At 39.5% G+C, this 15,130-nt stretch overlaps 1 protein-coding gene across 1 annotated transcript in view; it reads left to right on the top strand.

The window, feature by feature from the left end:
- The first annotated feature begins 4,895 nt into the window (after positions 1-4,895).
- The window catches only part of LOC128704005 (carboxy-terminal domain RNA polymerase II polypeptide A small phosphatase 1), a 116,720-nt gene continuing 106,485 nt past the window's right edge, over positions 4,896-15,130 (top strand). The window contains exon 1 of the mRNA XM_053798895.2: positions 4,896-5,170. Coding sequence (XP_053654870.2) covers positions 5,095-5,170 — 76 coding nt within the window. The 5' untranslated portion in view covers positions 4,896-5,094. The remainder of the gene's footprint in view (positions 5,171-15,130) is intronic.

The following is a 15,130-nucleotide window of genomic DNA, read 5'->3' as shown; positions in this document are numbered from 1 at the left end:
ATTCTTGGAACTAAAAAGTTATCCAAAAATAAAACAATCAAATTAACAAAATCAGACGAACCCCAACTCACACCAACTGAAACAGCAAACAGACTCAATGTTTTCTTCACCATAGGAAAAAATCTAGCGAACAAAATACCAAGCTCAAATACCCGTCCATCAGACTACCTCATAGGTAGTCTGATGGACCCGAATACACTATCTCTAGCTCCAACCAACCCACTAGAAGTTTCGCTCATCAACACCCTTAAAAACAAGGCAGGAGACATAAACAACTTGCCTGCTTTTATGTACAAAAAAGTTTCTCAAGTGTTGTCATCAATTATTGCAACGCTCTTTAACAAATCCATTGAATCATCTAGCTTCCCAACAATCCTCAAAATAGCGAGGGTCACTCCGATCCATAAAGAAGGTGACCAAGCTAACTTGAATAACTATATAACAATATCAAACTTACCACTACTCTCTAAAATCTTTGAAAAATTAATTCATAGACGGATCTGTTCCTACTTCGTCTCACACAGCATATTAAACACTTGTCAGTTTGGATTCAGGAATAATAAAAGCACAAATGATGCTATCATACACATGCCAGAACTAATATATACTGCACTCGAAAAGAAAGAAGTCCCCCTGGGAATTTTCAATGATTTACGTAAAGCTTTTGATACAGTCGACCGTGAACTGCTGTACTCTAAATTAACGCACTATGGTATCAGAGGCCACTCCCTCAACTACTTAAAGTCATACCTTAGTAGCAGAAGTCAGCATGTGTACACAAATGGTGCAAACTCTTCCACCCAACCAATCACAGTAGGAGTCCCACAGGGAAGTGTCCTTGAACCACTCCTCTTTCTCATCTACATCAATGATCTACCGAATGCATAAGTTACTCAAACCCATATTTTTTGCAGATGACACTACAAATGTCTTCTCCCACCCAAACCCAGTCATACTAGCAAACACTGTCAATGCCGAACTGCAGAAAATATCTGCCTGGATGATGACTAATAAACTTACCCTGAATACTGATAAAACATATTTCAGTCAGTTTGGAAACAAAGCTGCAATTGATCCAATTAACATGACGCTAAACGGATCACCAGTCACAAGACTCACAGAGGGAAAATTCCTAGGTATCCACCTTGGCAGTAGCCTTAAGTTCCGGACACACAACAAATCACCAAGAAAATCTCTAAGACTGCAGGCATACTATCAAAGATAAGGTACTACGTTCCACAATCAGCTCTCCTGGCACTGTACCATTCACTCATATACCCTTATCTTACATATGGAATTTGTGCATGGGGATCAACAACATTCAGTCACCTAAGACCTCGAATAACCCAGCAAAAGGCAGCAGTCAGAATAACAAATTCCCACTCCAGACAGCATACTCCACAAATTTTCAAAAGTCTAAATCTGCTCACCATTAAGAATATCCATACTTATTCATGTGTCTACTACATACACAGAACAATACACACAAATATAAACCCTCCACTCAAACTTCTACTTACCAACCTTAACAGGACACATGACCATAACACAAGACACAGATCTCTTTTTCATGTACCTCGTGTCTATATCACACTGTGTAAAAACTATGCACATAAAGGGCCCCAAAATATGGAACTCATTACCAGAAGATACTGAAGTAACCCGATCTGAAAATCAATTTAAGACTCTTCAAAAGCCACTTAATCACCCTAGACTAAACTCTAAATATTCAGTACACACATACTCAATACATATTCCCATATCATAATTTCAATAATTACTTTTGAACCTATTATCCATTGTTGACAGGAATATAATTGAATCATTGTTTCACAAAAAGCATTTCTGAATATATGAATATGTCTTTTGCTTTATATAAATTAGACTCCCTTATAATTAATAGATCTACTGTACAAATATGATATACTCCTTAGTATTAAGTAGTCTGTAAGCCAATAATGTTAAGTTGGCCCATAATACCTAGGCATAATAGTGGGTCTCTTTGTATTGCTATTTGCAAAGACATAAATAAATAAATAAGGTCAGTGTGACCTCACACAACATCTGCGGTAATAACATCAAGGTGAGTGTGACCTCACACATCCGCGGTGATAACATCAAGGTCAGTGTGACCTCACAACACAGCTGCGGTGACATCAAGGTGAGTGTGGACTCACATCTGCGGTGATAACATCAATGTCAGTGTGACTTCACACATCTGCGGTGATAACATCAAGGTGAGTGTGACCTCACACATCCGCGGTGATAACATCAAGGTGAGTGTGACCTCACACATCCGCGGTGATAACATCAAGGTGAGTGTGACCTCACACATCCGCGGTGATAACATCAAGGTGAGTGTGACCTCACACATCCGCGGTGATAACATCAAGGTCAGTGTGACCTCACAACAGCTGCGGTGACATCAAGGTCAGTGTGGCCTCACATCTGCGGTGATAACATCAATGTCAGTGTGACCTCACACATCTGCGGTGACAGCATCAAGGTCAGTGTGACCTCACACATCTGCGGTGACAGCATCAAGGTCAGTGTGACCTCACACAAACATCTGCTGTGATAACATCAAGGTCAGTGTGACCTCACACAAACAGCTGCAGTGACAAGGTCAGTTTGACCTCACACAGCTGCGGTGACATCAAGGTCAGTGTGACTTGACACAACAGCTGCGGTAACAACATCAAGGTCAGTGTGGCCTCACACAACAAGCAGCTGCGGTGACAGCATCAAGGTCAGTGTGACCTCACACAACAAACAGCTGCGGTGACAGCATCAAGGTCAGTGTGACCTCACACAACAGCTGCGGTGACAGCATCAAGGTCAGTGTGACCTCACACAACAAACAGCTGCGGTGACAGCATCAAGGTCAGTGTGACTTCACACAACAAACAGCTGCGGTGACAACATCAAGGTCAGTGTGACCGCACACAAACAGCTGCGGTGACATCAAGGTGTGACTTCACACAACAGCTGCGGTAACAACATCAAGGTCAGTGTGGCCTCACACAAACAGCTGCGGTGACAGCATCAAGGTCAGTGTGACCTCACACAACAAACAGCTGCTGTGACACCAAGGTCAGTGTGACCTCACAACAAACAGCTGCGGTGACATCAAGGTCAGTGTGACCTCACAAACAGCTGCGGTGACAACATCAAGGTCAGTGTGACCGCACACAAACAGCTGCGGTGACAAGGTCAGTGTGACCTCACACAGCTGCGGTGACATCAAGATGTGACTTCACACAACAGCTGCGGTAACAACATCAAGGTCAGTGTGGCCTCACACAAACAGCTGCGGTGACAACATCAAGGTCAGTATGACCTCACACAACAAACAGCTGCGGTGACATCAAGGTCAGTATGACCTCACACAACAAACAGCTGCGGTGACAACATCAAGGTCAGTGTGACCTCACACAACAAACAGCTGCGGTGACAACATCAAGGTCAGTATGACCTCACACAACAAACAGCTGCGGTGACAACATCAAGGTCAGTGTGACCTCACACAACAAACAGCTGCGGTGACAACACTTACCCTCTGGTCAAGGCAGCAGAGGTCAGTAGCATTCGTCTCTAAATAATTAACATCATTTTCCACTCAAAGACTAAATATGAAAATAACTTTATATTGACATAAAAATGTAACTAGTAATTTGTGTATCATAAGAGAGGTGAGATATATATGTTTGTATTTGTATTTTAATGAAAAAATATTTAGTAAACAGAGAGTACAGGTGTAAAATATTTTTTTATGTGAACGCAAAGGTATTTTGAGATATTAGCTGTATAATGATGTTAATATTAACTCCCAGGTGATATTATTCAGCCGAAGGAGGAAAAGTATCATTTATTTTCCTCATATAATGTTCCTTTAGGTTGAAGACGTGTAATTGAGGTCGCTGTATACGAGGTCCGTTATAATGCCGTCTCTCGTTGCTGTTAAATATGCATATTTACAGCAAATTCTGCTTTTAGTATCTTGATTATATAATTAAAATAATTCTCTAATGCTTTAAAGATTTGTTTTACTGTAAAAAAAAATAAGTAAGTAAGTAAGTAAGTAAGTAAGTTTATTCAGGTAAACACAAATACAGTTACATAGAATTATCATACATAGCAGCATATGTGTAGGGAACCTAGGATAACCCAAAAAAGTCAGACAGAGTGACTTATTTCCATTGGGGTCCTTTTACCTTATTATTATAGTATAAAGGTTATAATATTTTCTTATTATTCTACAATGAAGATAACATCTTATTATCATACTAAAAAGACTATCTGCTACACCAAGGTCATTAAGACTATCTACAATACGATTATTATTATTATTATAATCAAGGAGGAAGCGCTAAACCCAGAGGATTATACAGCGCCTGTTATTACAGTATTGACATATATTATACTTGACTGGTGTAAAATGATGTTTACAATAAACACTTCTGGTTTAGTTTTAAATACTATTTTACTACGATAATAAGATTTCAAGCAATATTTAGCTGGCATAGTTACCATAACTCTGGTAATGGATCCTTGCTAGCTAACAAGCTGGTTTGTGGCGGAAAATAAAAACAGATGCAATTACAGGGTAAATATCGCTTTAATGCCGTAACAAAAAGTACGATGAATGAGCCTGAGTGTTTATTTGGTTGAGAGTAGTGAGTATAATGAGTTAGTAGTGATATAGTAGTCTTGGTAACACTATCTTGTCCTTGAAATAGTAGAAAATGGGAAAGTTGCAACTCACACCGGGTATATGTACCCCTCTTAAAATTATGGCAACAAATTTTGTTTCTCTCCTCTAGGGGTTGTAACACAAACGCGAGTTATATTAAACTTGATAGCAATGGTAGTAGTTGAGGATGAGTGACGAGTGGAAGTATATTGATGACGCGGAGCAACTTTATAGGTTTTGTTTACAATATCATTGGCCGAGAGTATTGCTGGAACCTCCGACTCAGAAGTTGAGCTGCCATTTTGGTTTTGGTGGGATGGTACTCAGTTCTACACAATTTTAAATGTTTCCGATGGACTAGGGACTGTAACTCATCTCGTTAATCTTACGCAAATGGTTCAATGGATGCTTCATCGATTATTACGCAAGTGTCTCGCGATGAGGAACAGTTGAACTCCTTCCCACCGCCGGACAGAGGTAAGAGACAGGTGTAAGAGCTGGTAAAACTTTTCTCTCCTGGTAGGAGGGGCTCTCTCTGACCTCTTATCCTGCCCTCTTAGGCGGGATGGGGTATTTAACGGGGTGTTGAGGCGTCGGGGTGAAGGAGAGTGGTGTTGGGGAGGCAGAAGTTGGGGAGACTTGATGGGCGGGGATGCTGTGTTTACACTGGAGATGAGAGAGGGAGGATGATCTGGGAACTCGTAGGATTTCTTACTCTCACTTGATCTTAATCATGCTGGGTTTTTCTTGGTCATGCTGGCTGTCGGTCGTGTAGGCTCTGGCTGGATCATGCAGACTTGCTTTAAGTCATACAGGCTCTCTATCAGTTGTATATCACTTGTTCAGTCATACAGGTTGTATCCCTCAGTCATCCTGGTTCTCACTTGTTCAGTCATACAGGTTGTATCCCTCAGTCATCCTGGTTCTCACTTGTTCAGTCATACAGGTTGTATCCCTCAGTCATCCTGGTTCTCACTTGTTCAGTCATACAGGTTGTATCCCTCAGTCATCCTGGTTCTCACTTGTTCAGTCATACAGGTTGTATCCCTCAGTCATCCTGGTTCTCACTTGTTCAGTCATACAGGTTGTATCCCTCAGTCATCCTGGTTCTCACTTGTTCAGTCATACAGGTTGTATCCCTCAGTCATCCTGGTTCTCACTTGTTCAGTCATACAGGTTGTATCCCTCAGTCATCCTGGTTCTCACTTGTTCAGTCATACAGGTTGTATCCCTCAGTCATCCTGGTTCTCACTTGTTCAGTCATACAGGCTGTATCCCTCAGTCATCCTGGTTCTCACTTGTTCAGTCATACAGGCTGTATCCCTCAGTCATCCTGGTTCTCACTTGTTCAGTCATACAGGTTGTATCCCTCAGTCATCCTGGTTCTCACTTGTTCAGTCATACAGGCTGTATCCCTCAGTCATCCTGGTTCTCACTTGTTCAGTCATACAGGTTGTATCCCTCAGTCATCCTGGTTCTCACTTGTTCAGTCATACAGGCTGTATCCCTCAGTCATCCTGGTTCTCACTTGTTCAGTCATACAGGTTGTATCCCTCAGTCATCCTGGTTCTCACTTGTTCAGTCATACAGGCTGTATCCCTCAGTCATCCTGGTTCTCACTTGTTCAGTCATACAGGCTGTATCCCTCAGTCATCCTGGTTCTCACTTGTTCAGTCATACAGGCTGTATCCCTCAGTCATCCTGGTTCTCACTTGTTCAGTCATACAGGCTGTATCCCTCAGTCATCCTGGTTCTCACTTGTTCAGTCATACAGGCTGTATCCCTCAGTCATCCTGGTTCTCACTTGTTCAGTCATACAGGCTGTATCCCTCAGTCATCCTGGTTCTCACTTGTTCAGTCATATAAGCTCTCTCCCTTAATCCTGGCTCTTACTTGCTCAATCATACTGGCTTTCCCTCCTGGCTCTCGCTTGCTCAGTCATAAAGGCTCCTCAATCTTACAGGGCTGTATAATACTATGGGTTTAGCACTTCCCCATGATTATAAAAATAATATATAATAATAATCAATCTTATAGGGTCTCCCTCAATCATCCTGGCTCTCACTTTTCAGTTTTACTGGATCTTTCTCAGTCATAAGGATTCATTCTTCCTCAATCATCCTGGCTGTTATTTGCTCAGTCATACAGGCTTCCACTTGGTCAGTGATACTGGCTCTCACTTTCATTCATACTGGGTCTTCTTTAATCATACAGGCTCTTACCTCAGTCATACAAGCTTTGACCTCCTCAGTCATATAGTTTTTCTCCCTCATACAGGCACTTGCTCAGTCATAAAGGCACTTGCTCAGTCATACAGGCTCTTTCTCAGTCATACAGGCTCTTCTTCAGTCATACTAGCTCTCCCTCAGTCATCCTGGCTCCCACTTGCTCAGTCATACAGGCAACCACTTGCTTAGTTATACAGACTTGCACTTATGATATTGGCTCTGACTTTCAGCCATAGCTACTTGCTCTCACCTAGTCATACCGGCTCTCACTTCTTCAGTCATACCGGCTCTCATTTGCTCAGTTTGTCAATCACACTGACTCTTCCTCGATCATACTGGCTTTTCTCAGTTATACAGCTCTCATTTGAGGTCATAATGGGTCTCTCACTCGGTTATACTAGCTCTCAAACATACTGGTTCGTGCAGTCATACTTTCTCACTTGCTCTCACTCACTTGTAACCCTTTGATGTTTTGAGTGAGACTTGAATCTGTCCTTTTCCTTGTATTGAACCTGATTGCCTGTTTCCCTAAGCACTGTATGACCCTTACAGGTTTAGCACATTCCTATGAATGTAATAGTCCTCTAACACACATGTTATTATTCATTCAAGTCCTGGCTCACATTGGCTCTCTCTCTCTCACTTGCTATCTCATGTTTTCACTCATATTTGCTCTCTAATACTTGCTCTTTCGTTCTCATTTATTTCAGTTACTGTACATTTGCTCTCACACTCCATGTTTATTGCTTCATTTATCTTACTAATAACATTACTTGTCCTATATTAATAAGAATATTTGGTAATCGCGTTACGTTAAATCCGCCATACGAAGCATTTGAACGCAAAAATTTTGCCTCGCCTCACGATAAAAAACTCGCCTTACGTGATTTGTCCGGGACGCGTCCCACGTGTGGCCTCAGCGCCAGTATTTACAAGCCAGCCAGTGCAGTCGCATCTACGCATACATTCGGTACATTTCACATTATCCCAGTGTTTTTAGTGCTTGTAATTGCAAAATAAGTCACCATGGACCCCAAGAAAGCTTCTAGTGCCATCCCTGTGGTAAAAAGGGCTAGAATTAGTATGTAATTGAAAAAAAGAGATTAAGGAAATGTGTTCAAAGTGGGTTGAACTGCAAACCTTTACGGATGAAAATCACCCTGACACAGCTACTGCAAGCTGTGTTGGCAACCTATACAATGACAATGTTATGGCCCATTTTAGGAAAGTCTTAAAAGGAATGGGAGGTACAGAGCTCTATGGACAGATTTGTTGTGCAACAGAGGTCCAGTGACTCTCAAGCTGGTCCTAGTGGCATTAAAAGAAGGGAAGTAACCCCGGAAAGGGACTTGCTACCTCAAGTCCTAATGGAAGGGGATTCCCCTTCTAAACAATAACTTCCACACTCTCCCCTCCTCCCATCCCATCAATCACCAGATCTTCAATAAAGGTAAGTGTCATGTATTCTATTCTTAGTAGAGCAGTAATTGTGCATGTCTTCTTCAGTTTGTGCGTATTAAAATTAATATTTCATGTGGTAAAAAAAATTTTTTCATACTTTGGGGTTTCAGGAACGGATTAATTTGATTTCCATTATTTCTTATGGGGAAAATTAATTCAGCTAACGATAATTTCGGCTTACAATGAGCTCTCAGGAATGGATTAATATCGTAAGGCAGGGGTCCACTGTATTCTGCTCAGAGGGCTGTAACTTCCTGTTTAATATTTCACTTAGTATGATTTAACATCTCCACTGTTTAGCATTTCATCATACAAATGGAGGGGAATTTTGGGGGTCAATGCCCCCATTGCCCTATCCATGACTACAGTATTATGTAAATGATAGTAGAAGTGCTTTCTATTTCCTTGCCATTTAAAAGGGTGTTAAACACCAAGAATGGTTTGGTTAAACCCCATTTGGATGAAGTTCAGCGCAAATTGTCACAAATAATGTTGCTATACATTTCTCTTATTGTCTTTTTTTTTTCCCCTGTGTGGTTAACTTTTTTGTGTATTTCTGAGCACTTGGTGTATGTCTGGCAAATTTGATATATATTTCTCCAAGTCATTTGGCTGTACTTAATGACTCAAGTGGATTTCAAACTTTTTTGAGAATACTTATATATATAATAATAATAATCACATTGTTTGTCAGGTTACGGTAATTCCACAGAACTTAAGTAGCTTAGGTCTTGTTAATATTATGAGTATTGGGAGGTAAGGGAAGTTTATTAATCTAAAATATGCTGTACTTATTCCCAAAGTTTTCATTGTAATTTTGCTGAATAATCTTTAATCATCTTGCCTTTATTTTTTCTGATTTTCATTTGTACCCTTGTATCACATCTCCCCCATCTTCAGCATCTTTGTTAAGTGCAAGTTCCTAGCTCTTAATCAATTTTTTGTAGGGAAAATTCCTAATACAGGCATTTAATGTTGTCATTTTAATTTTATGTAGTATACAGAATAAGTAGTAGGTTGGTAGATAACAAATCTCAAGGGAGGTACTACCACCCTATCAGGTTAATGTGAAATGGAGACATGTTAAATGTCTTGTTGTTAAAGACCTTAAAAGATGATAGGTAAATCTCAAAAGTTTCATTCCTTCATACATATATCTTTACTTTCCTGTGTGCTGCATATAGGTCTTAATCCTGTCGATTTTCTTTTCCGACCTAGGAGGCCTGTATTTGTTAGTGATTCTAGAGATTTTTTTCTGAGACCAGGCTGTGGGGAAGGTAATCCCCAGAAACACTAACAGATATTAAGAGATTTATATCTTTTGTGTATTTATGTACATATACAGTATGGTCAGTTGCATGACCTGATTACAGTAATAAGGGTAACTATCAGCTCTCCTGGATTTTGAAGGCTGGATGGGGCAGTTGTGTTTCACTGAGTCATTGTATCATGACATGAGCACTTTTTCTGGAAAGGTAGCTAGGAAGTATAATATGGTGAATGTATTTTCCTTTTGGGTCCCCCTCCCAGTCCTGTCAAATGAAACTTTTTATTTTCCTGAGCAAGAGGGAATAAAGACCTTCATCTTAGACAAAAACAGGTGAATTTTATTAATGACCTGTAATAATTTTATCATGATTTTCATCTTTTGTGTGTGTATCATAGAAATGTTTATAAAAAGAGGACTCTCCTCATTGCATTAAAAAATCTCATATCACCATTTAAAAATAGAATTTATAATAAAAAAGTACCCTAATCCTGCTCCGCGAATGACATACCCATCGTGCCTGTAATACCATAAACTCGTGTTTTTACTCTGAAGTCTTAATGGTTTTACTGACACACAAATAACCCACACATAGGAGAAAGCAGCTCATGACAATGTATCGGTCTGACTTGGACCATCGACAAGTCACACAGGCTTATTTTTCCTATGTGCGGGTTATTTGCATATTGTTCCAGTCACGGTATTGTGCCTTTTTGTTCTTTCTGGTTTTTACTGATGTCATTGATACCAACACCTTTTGAATCATGCTGATTCAGTGTTTTCTAAATTAATTAGATGACTTAGTGGGCTTCTTCTTATAGTAAAAATAATGTATAGTAGTTGAATTACAGTACAGTACCATATACATTATATATAAATTACCTCTGAAGACATCATTATAAATCAAAACTATGGTTATAGCAAATCTAAAATGAAATATAATTTCTTGAAACTGTAGAGTATAAAAAAAGAATTGGTCATCTATAATTACCAATACTAATGTTTTTGTGAGCTCCATGGAAAAACAAAAAGAGATGCTTGAGGAATGATACAAGATAATATAGATGGAGTGCAATGATTAGTGTGAGAGAATGTTGTTTATGCTGTGAAAGTAGACACAGGGAGTAAGTGACCACTAGTGGGAGAAGGAACACTTCTGCAGCGCTTTCACTATCTACTGCTGCCCAACAGCACAAGTCAGTGTTGGCAACTTTCAGGTCATGTTGGCAACTTTCAAGTCATATTGGCAACTTTCAAGCTTGCAGTCTTGTCCTTTGCAATGACACATGCACACACACATCTGCCACCTACTCATGTAAATAAATGCTCTTGTGAAGGAGGGGCAGTCCTTCACAATTTGTAATCTTGTGGTAGTATGAAACTAATTCAAGTCCTACCAGTTGTTTATATGTCGTTAAGCATGGGGTGGGTCATTGCTCCTACAGCCTGGTCCTGGACTAGACTTCCTGGTTGATGGCCTGTTCAGTTAGGCTGTTAAGGTTACCAGCATGCAATCCAGTGTGGGCACCACAACCTTGTACAACTTTTTTTTTTCTCTTACATTATTTGTACTTTCCTTCAGCATCTTATAAATAAAACTGAATAAAGTAATTTTATTCCAGGTAAGAGTACCTGTACAATTATTATTAGTAGTAGTAGTAGTAGCAGCAGTAGTATTGTTATGAGGCACTAAACCTGTGTGGGTCATTTCGTCCTAGGAGTGTTGGAGGCTCCTCTCACTGCCAGGCTGTGGTATGTGTCAGTGATCACAATTCACACTGCAGCAGTTGTCTCTATGGTTGTTAGTGATCAGCGTGTAATAGGTCAGCATACTGTATCTGAGGTTTTTCACTGAAGCACTTGTATATAAGGAATAAAAAAAGGCACAATACCGTGACTGGAACGATACACAAATAAGACGACGTTTCGGTCCAATTTGGACCATTTACAAAGTCAGTGTGACTTTGTAAATGGTCCAAGTCGGACCGAAACGTCGTCTTAAGCTTCTCTCTTTTATGTGCGGGTTATTTGTGTATTGTATATAAGGGATATGTATTCCAATTTTCAAGGCATGGAATGTAGTAGTTGTGATATAACTCTCAGAAAAAGTAGGAAATGGTACCAAATAAAGATGACAAACCTCTTTAAAGCTATGTATGAGTAAGGTGATAGCTTCTGTTCTTGATTCCAATTGTATTAAAAAATTGCTAATACAGTATACAGGTATTTTAAATCGGCCTCATTCTTCGTTTGAAATACTACGTGTGTGCAAGGCAATTATGATGAATTTTTGTTTAGGTAAAGCAAGGCAAACTTTCAGTTGTCATGCGAGTGAGTTGTTGTATTTATAAAATTTTACCGTGAATGGTACATTCGTTTGGCATAGCGTGACCTTCAACGCTGTTAAAGTTGAACTTGTCTTTAAGTCTTTTTCTAGGACTAGTCCCTAGTGGCAATTGGCACCCAATACCTTCAACAATAAACTTACTTTAAATGGTTGTTTGCTATGTATGAATATTGACAATCATTTACCTCCGGATTTCTTCAATATTTTTTTGTTACATTTAACTGGAAATGGACAGGCATCAGTATAGTTTTATTTTCTATTATATTGTCTCATACCTGTTTTATTACATTTTCAATTCAAAAACTATAATTTTTGTACTGTATTGTTATTTTTTTTTGTTTTTATAATACTGCACATGAAAAATATTGTTAATTATTTTTGGGTAAATAATTTAAAATTTGGCATTTTAATTGCCATAAATCCCAATTACCTAATTTTTTATCATATGTACTGGTATGTACCTGTACAATGTTGAGAGCTTTTTAGTTATCAGGTTTTTATATTACAATATTATATTCATAGCATATTGTGAGCCACTTCAAAATTGTTCGTCCGCCTCCCCAAGGAAAGTGGTTTTCTCAAATTATGCATATTGCATATTTTTGATATGCCAATATTGTTATTAATTTTGCATCAAAACTTACCAAGCAGTCTAGCCTAACCAAACTTTGCTAAATTAGATATAAATATAATATATCAATTACTATTATTATTATTATTATATTTGGGGGAAGTGAAAAAACTATGGGTCATAGTGTCTGGGGAATGAGAGGTAATCAGGTTCAGTCTAAGGAAGGGGAAGAAAAGGGGTCAATTCTTTGGATCAAAGTCCTCCTTACCACCATCAGGAAGCCTCTTGTTGAGGTACATTATGTATCCTAATTTACCTAGCCTATCCAATAACGTGCATAACTTGTGTTAACTTTTCCTTGGAAAGGGGGCATATTTATAATTCATGTTACCTCATGTGATGATGCTGTAAAGCTCTTTATTTGATAACCATAAATATAGTAATGCTTCAGTTCATTTCTAAAAGCTTTATTTTGAAAGTTTACATCAGTGCAGAAGTGAAACAAATATTCCTGTCTCATAATCTTCGAAGTCTCAAACATGATTGTGTTGTTCAGTTTTCCTGGTAAGTATGTCTTTAGACTAGGCATTGAAGAGCCGGCCAGCCTCTTAGTCTTCATTCATGTGACTCCAATGGGCAGGCTGTGGCATTTCATTCACAAGGACGTTTCGTCCATCATGCCTTGATAAAGTTCTTTACAAATAAAATAGCATAACCCCCATTGTGTGCCTTATTTACAAAGTCAGTAGATTCTACAGTGCAGAACCAGTGTGTTCTGCACTGTTAGGAGGCCCCTGTGGTTCCATCATAATGGTGACGGGCTCTTGCTCCAGAGAATTGAAACCTGATTGTCCCATTTGAAGGGTCCTGCATGACCTTACAGGTTTATCACTTCCCCCTAAATATAATAATCTGGCGGCCTCTGGGCCACATTCCTTGGAGGTAACACTCTTGATCGTGATGTAACCCTCTTGATCTCAGAGGGTCACGGGGCATCCCTGGACTCCTAATTCCCTTGGTTACTAGCCTAGGAATTTGTCAGTTTTTCAGTAGAAACAAAAGCACTCTTACCTAAGGTGAGAATACAAGTTTTCACTTAACATTGTCACAAACAATGGGTGAATTCTCTTCGTTGATCCTGCCATAAATAAATCATACAGCTCTTCTTTCTACGTACTCAGTCCTGGGTTTTGCTCAGCTCGTACTAAACTCAGTCAGGATTTATCTGTTTCAGTCCTCATCGGCTCAGGTTTCAACACAGACATTCATGTCCATACACAAATAACCCGCACATAGCTTATAATCAGTCAGTGTCCCAAGTCGGACCGAAACGTGTCACAAACTTCTTTCTTCTATGCGCGGGTTATTCCAGTCACGGTATTGTCTTTTTTTGTCCTCTATTCCTGTCCATACTCTAGGTGCTACAGTCACCTTTCTCAGCTCCACAGTGAGGTTGGGGCAGCATATAAGCGCTAAGTGAATGTTTAAACACCAGACATGTGGAAGCAAGGCTCAGAGCCATAAACTGACGTAGCCAGGAAAGCAACAGCAAGAAGAGTTTCAGGCGCTGGTACACACTGACAGGTGGTTGCATAATTGTACAATATTTATTCAGCCCTCAGCCCCGTCGGAACCTTCATTACTGGTAATCATAATTAACAATGAAGCACAATGTTTTGTCTGGGAAAAGCAACGATGTGCGCTGATTCTACCATGCCCTAATAATAATAATTATAGCCGCTGCTAGGAGGATAATAATATGCCTTAATGATGGTAACTGTATCCATATTAAATGAGACCGTCCCAATAATGATAATTGTAGCCAATACAAAAAGAATAATAGATGCGCTGAGTCAAGAGACCAAGGTTCAGATGTTAAGCACACCGTGGCCGAGGTGCAACAGGCTTCTCCTGCACTTTATGCGAGGGGCAGCCTAGCCTCGTTTTACTTCCCTCAAGGGAGGTTCCTGCGTGCTACTGACGGAACTGGACGTTTTCCTCCCCTTCCTAGGATCGAACCTTATTGTGTATTCCACAGGTGATGTGATCCCTACGGGTTTAGCACTTCCCCAGAATATTAAAATAGTAATAATATTTTCTACCAAATTCCCAGTGCCAGTTTCTTAACGTTTCCTTTAACTCTGCTGAAACTTTGTGTGTGTGTGTGTGTGTGTGTGTATATATATATATATATATATATATATATATATATATATATATATATATATATATATATATATATATATATATATATATATATATTCCGTTAAGTTAGGTAAGGTAATGTTTTATTGGGTTATATTAGGTAATTTAAAGAAAAAACATGAAAATGTAAATTTGGTCACAACTACGGCTGGCGACGCAAGAACAAAACGGTTGTAACTTTGACCATAATTTTAAAGAGGTGGACCGGTAAGCCAGCGGAAGGCCTCAGTCAGATGACCAAAAGCTCCAACGGCGGGTTATCATCTGACTAAGACCCGTGTCAGGAAACACTTGTCCTGTTTCCTGACGAAGTTTACCTAACCTGGCGACGCAGTGGCTGATTCTGTAAGTGAAACGT

Source organism: Cherax quadricarinatus, chromosome 66 (genome assembly GCF_038502225.1).
Source record: "Cherax quadricarinatus isolate ZL_2023a chromosome 66, ASM3850222v1, whole genome shotgun sequence".
Taxonomy (NCBI): Eukaryota; Metazoa; Arthropoda; class Malacostraca; order Decapoda; family Parastacidae; genus Cherax; species Cherax quadricarinatus.
Note: the sequence above shows the minus strand (reverse complement) of the source record. Positions and strands in the feature narration are given on the sequence as shown.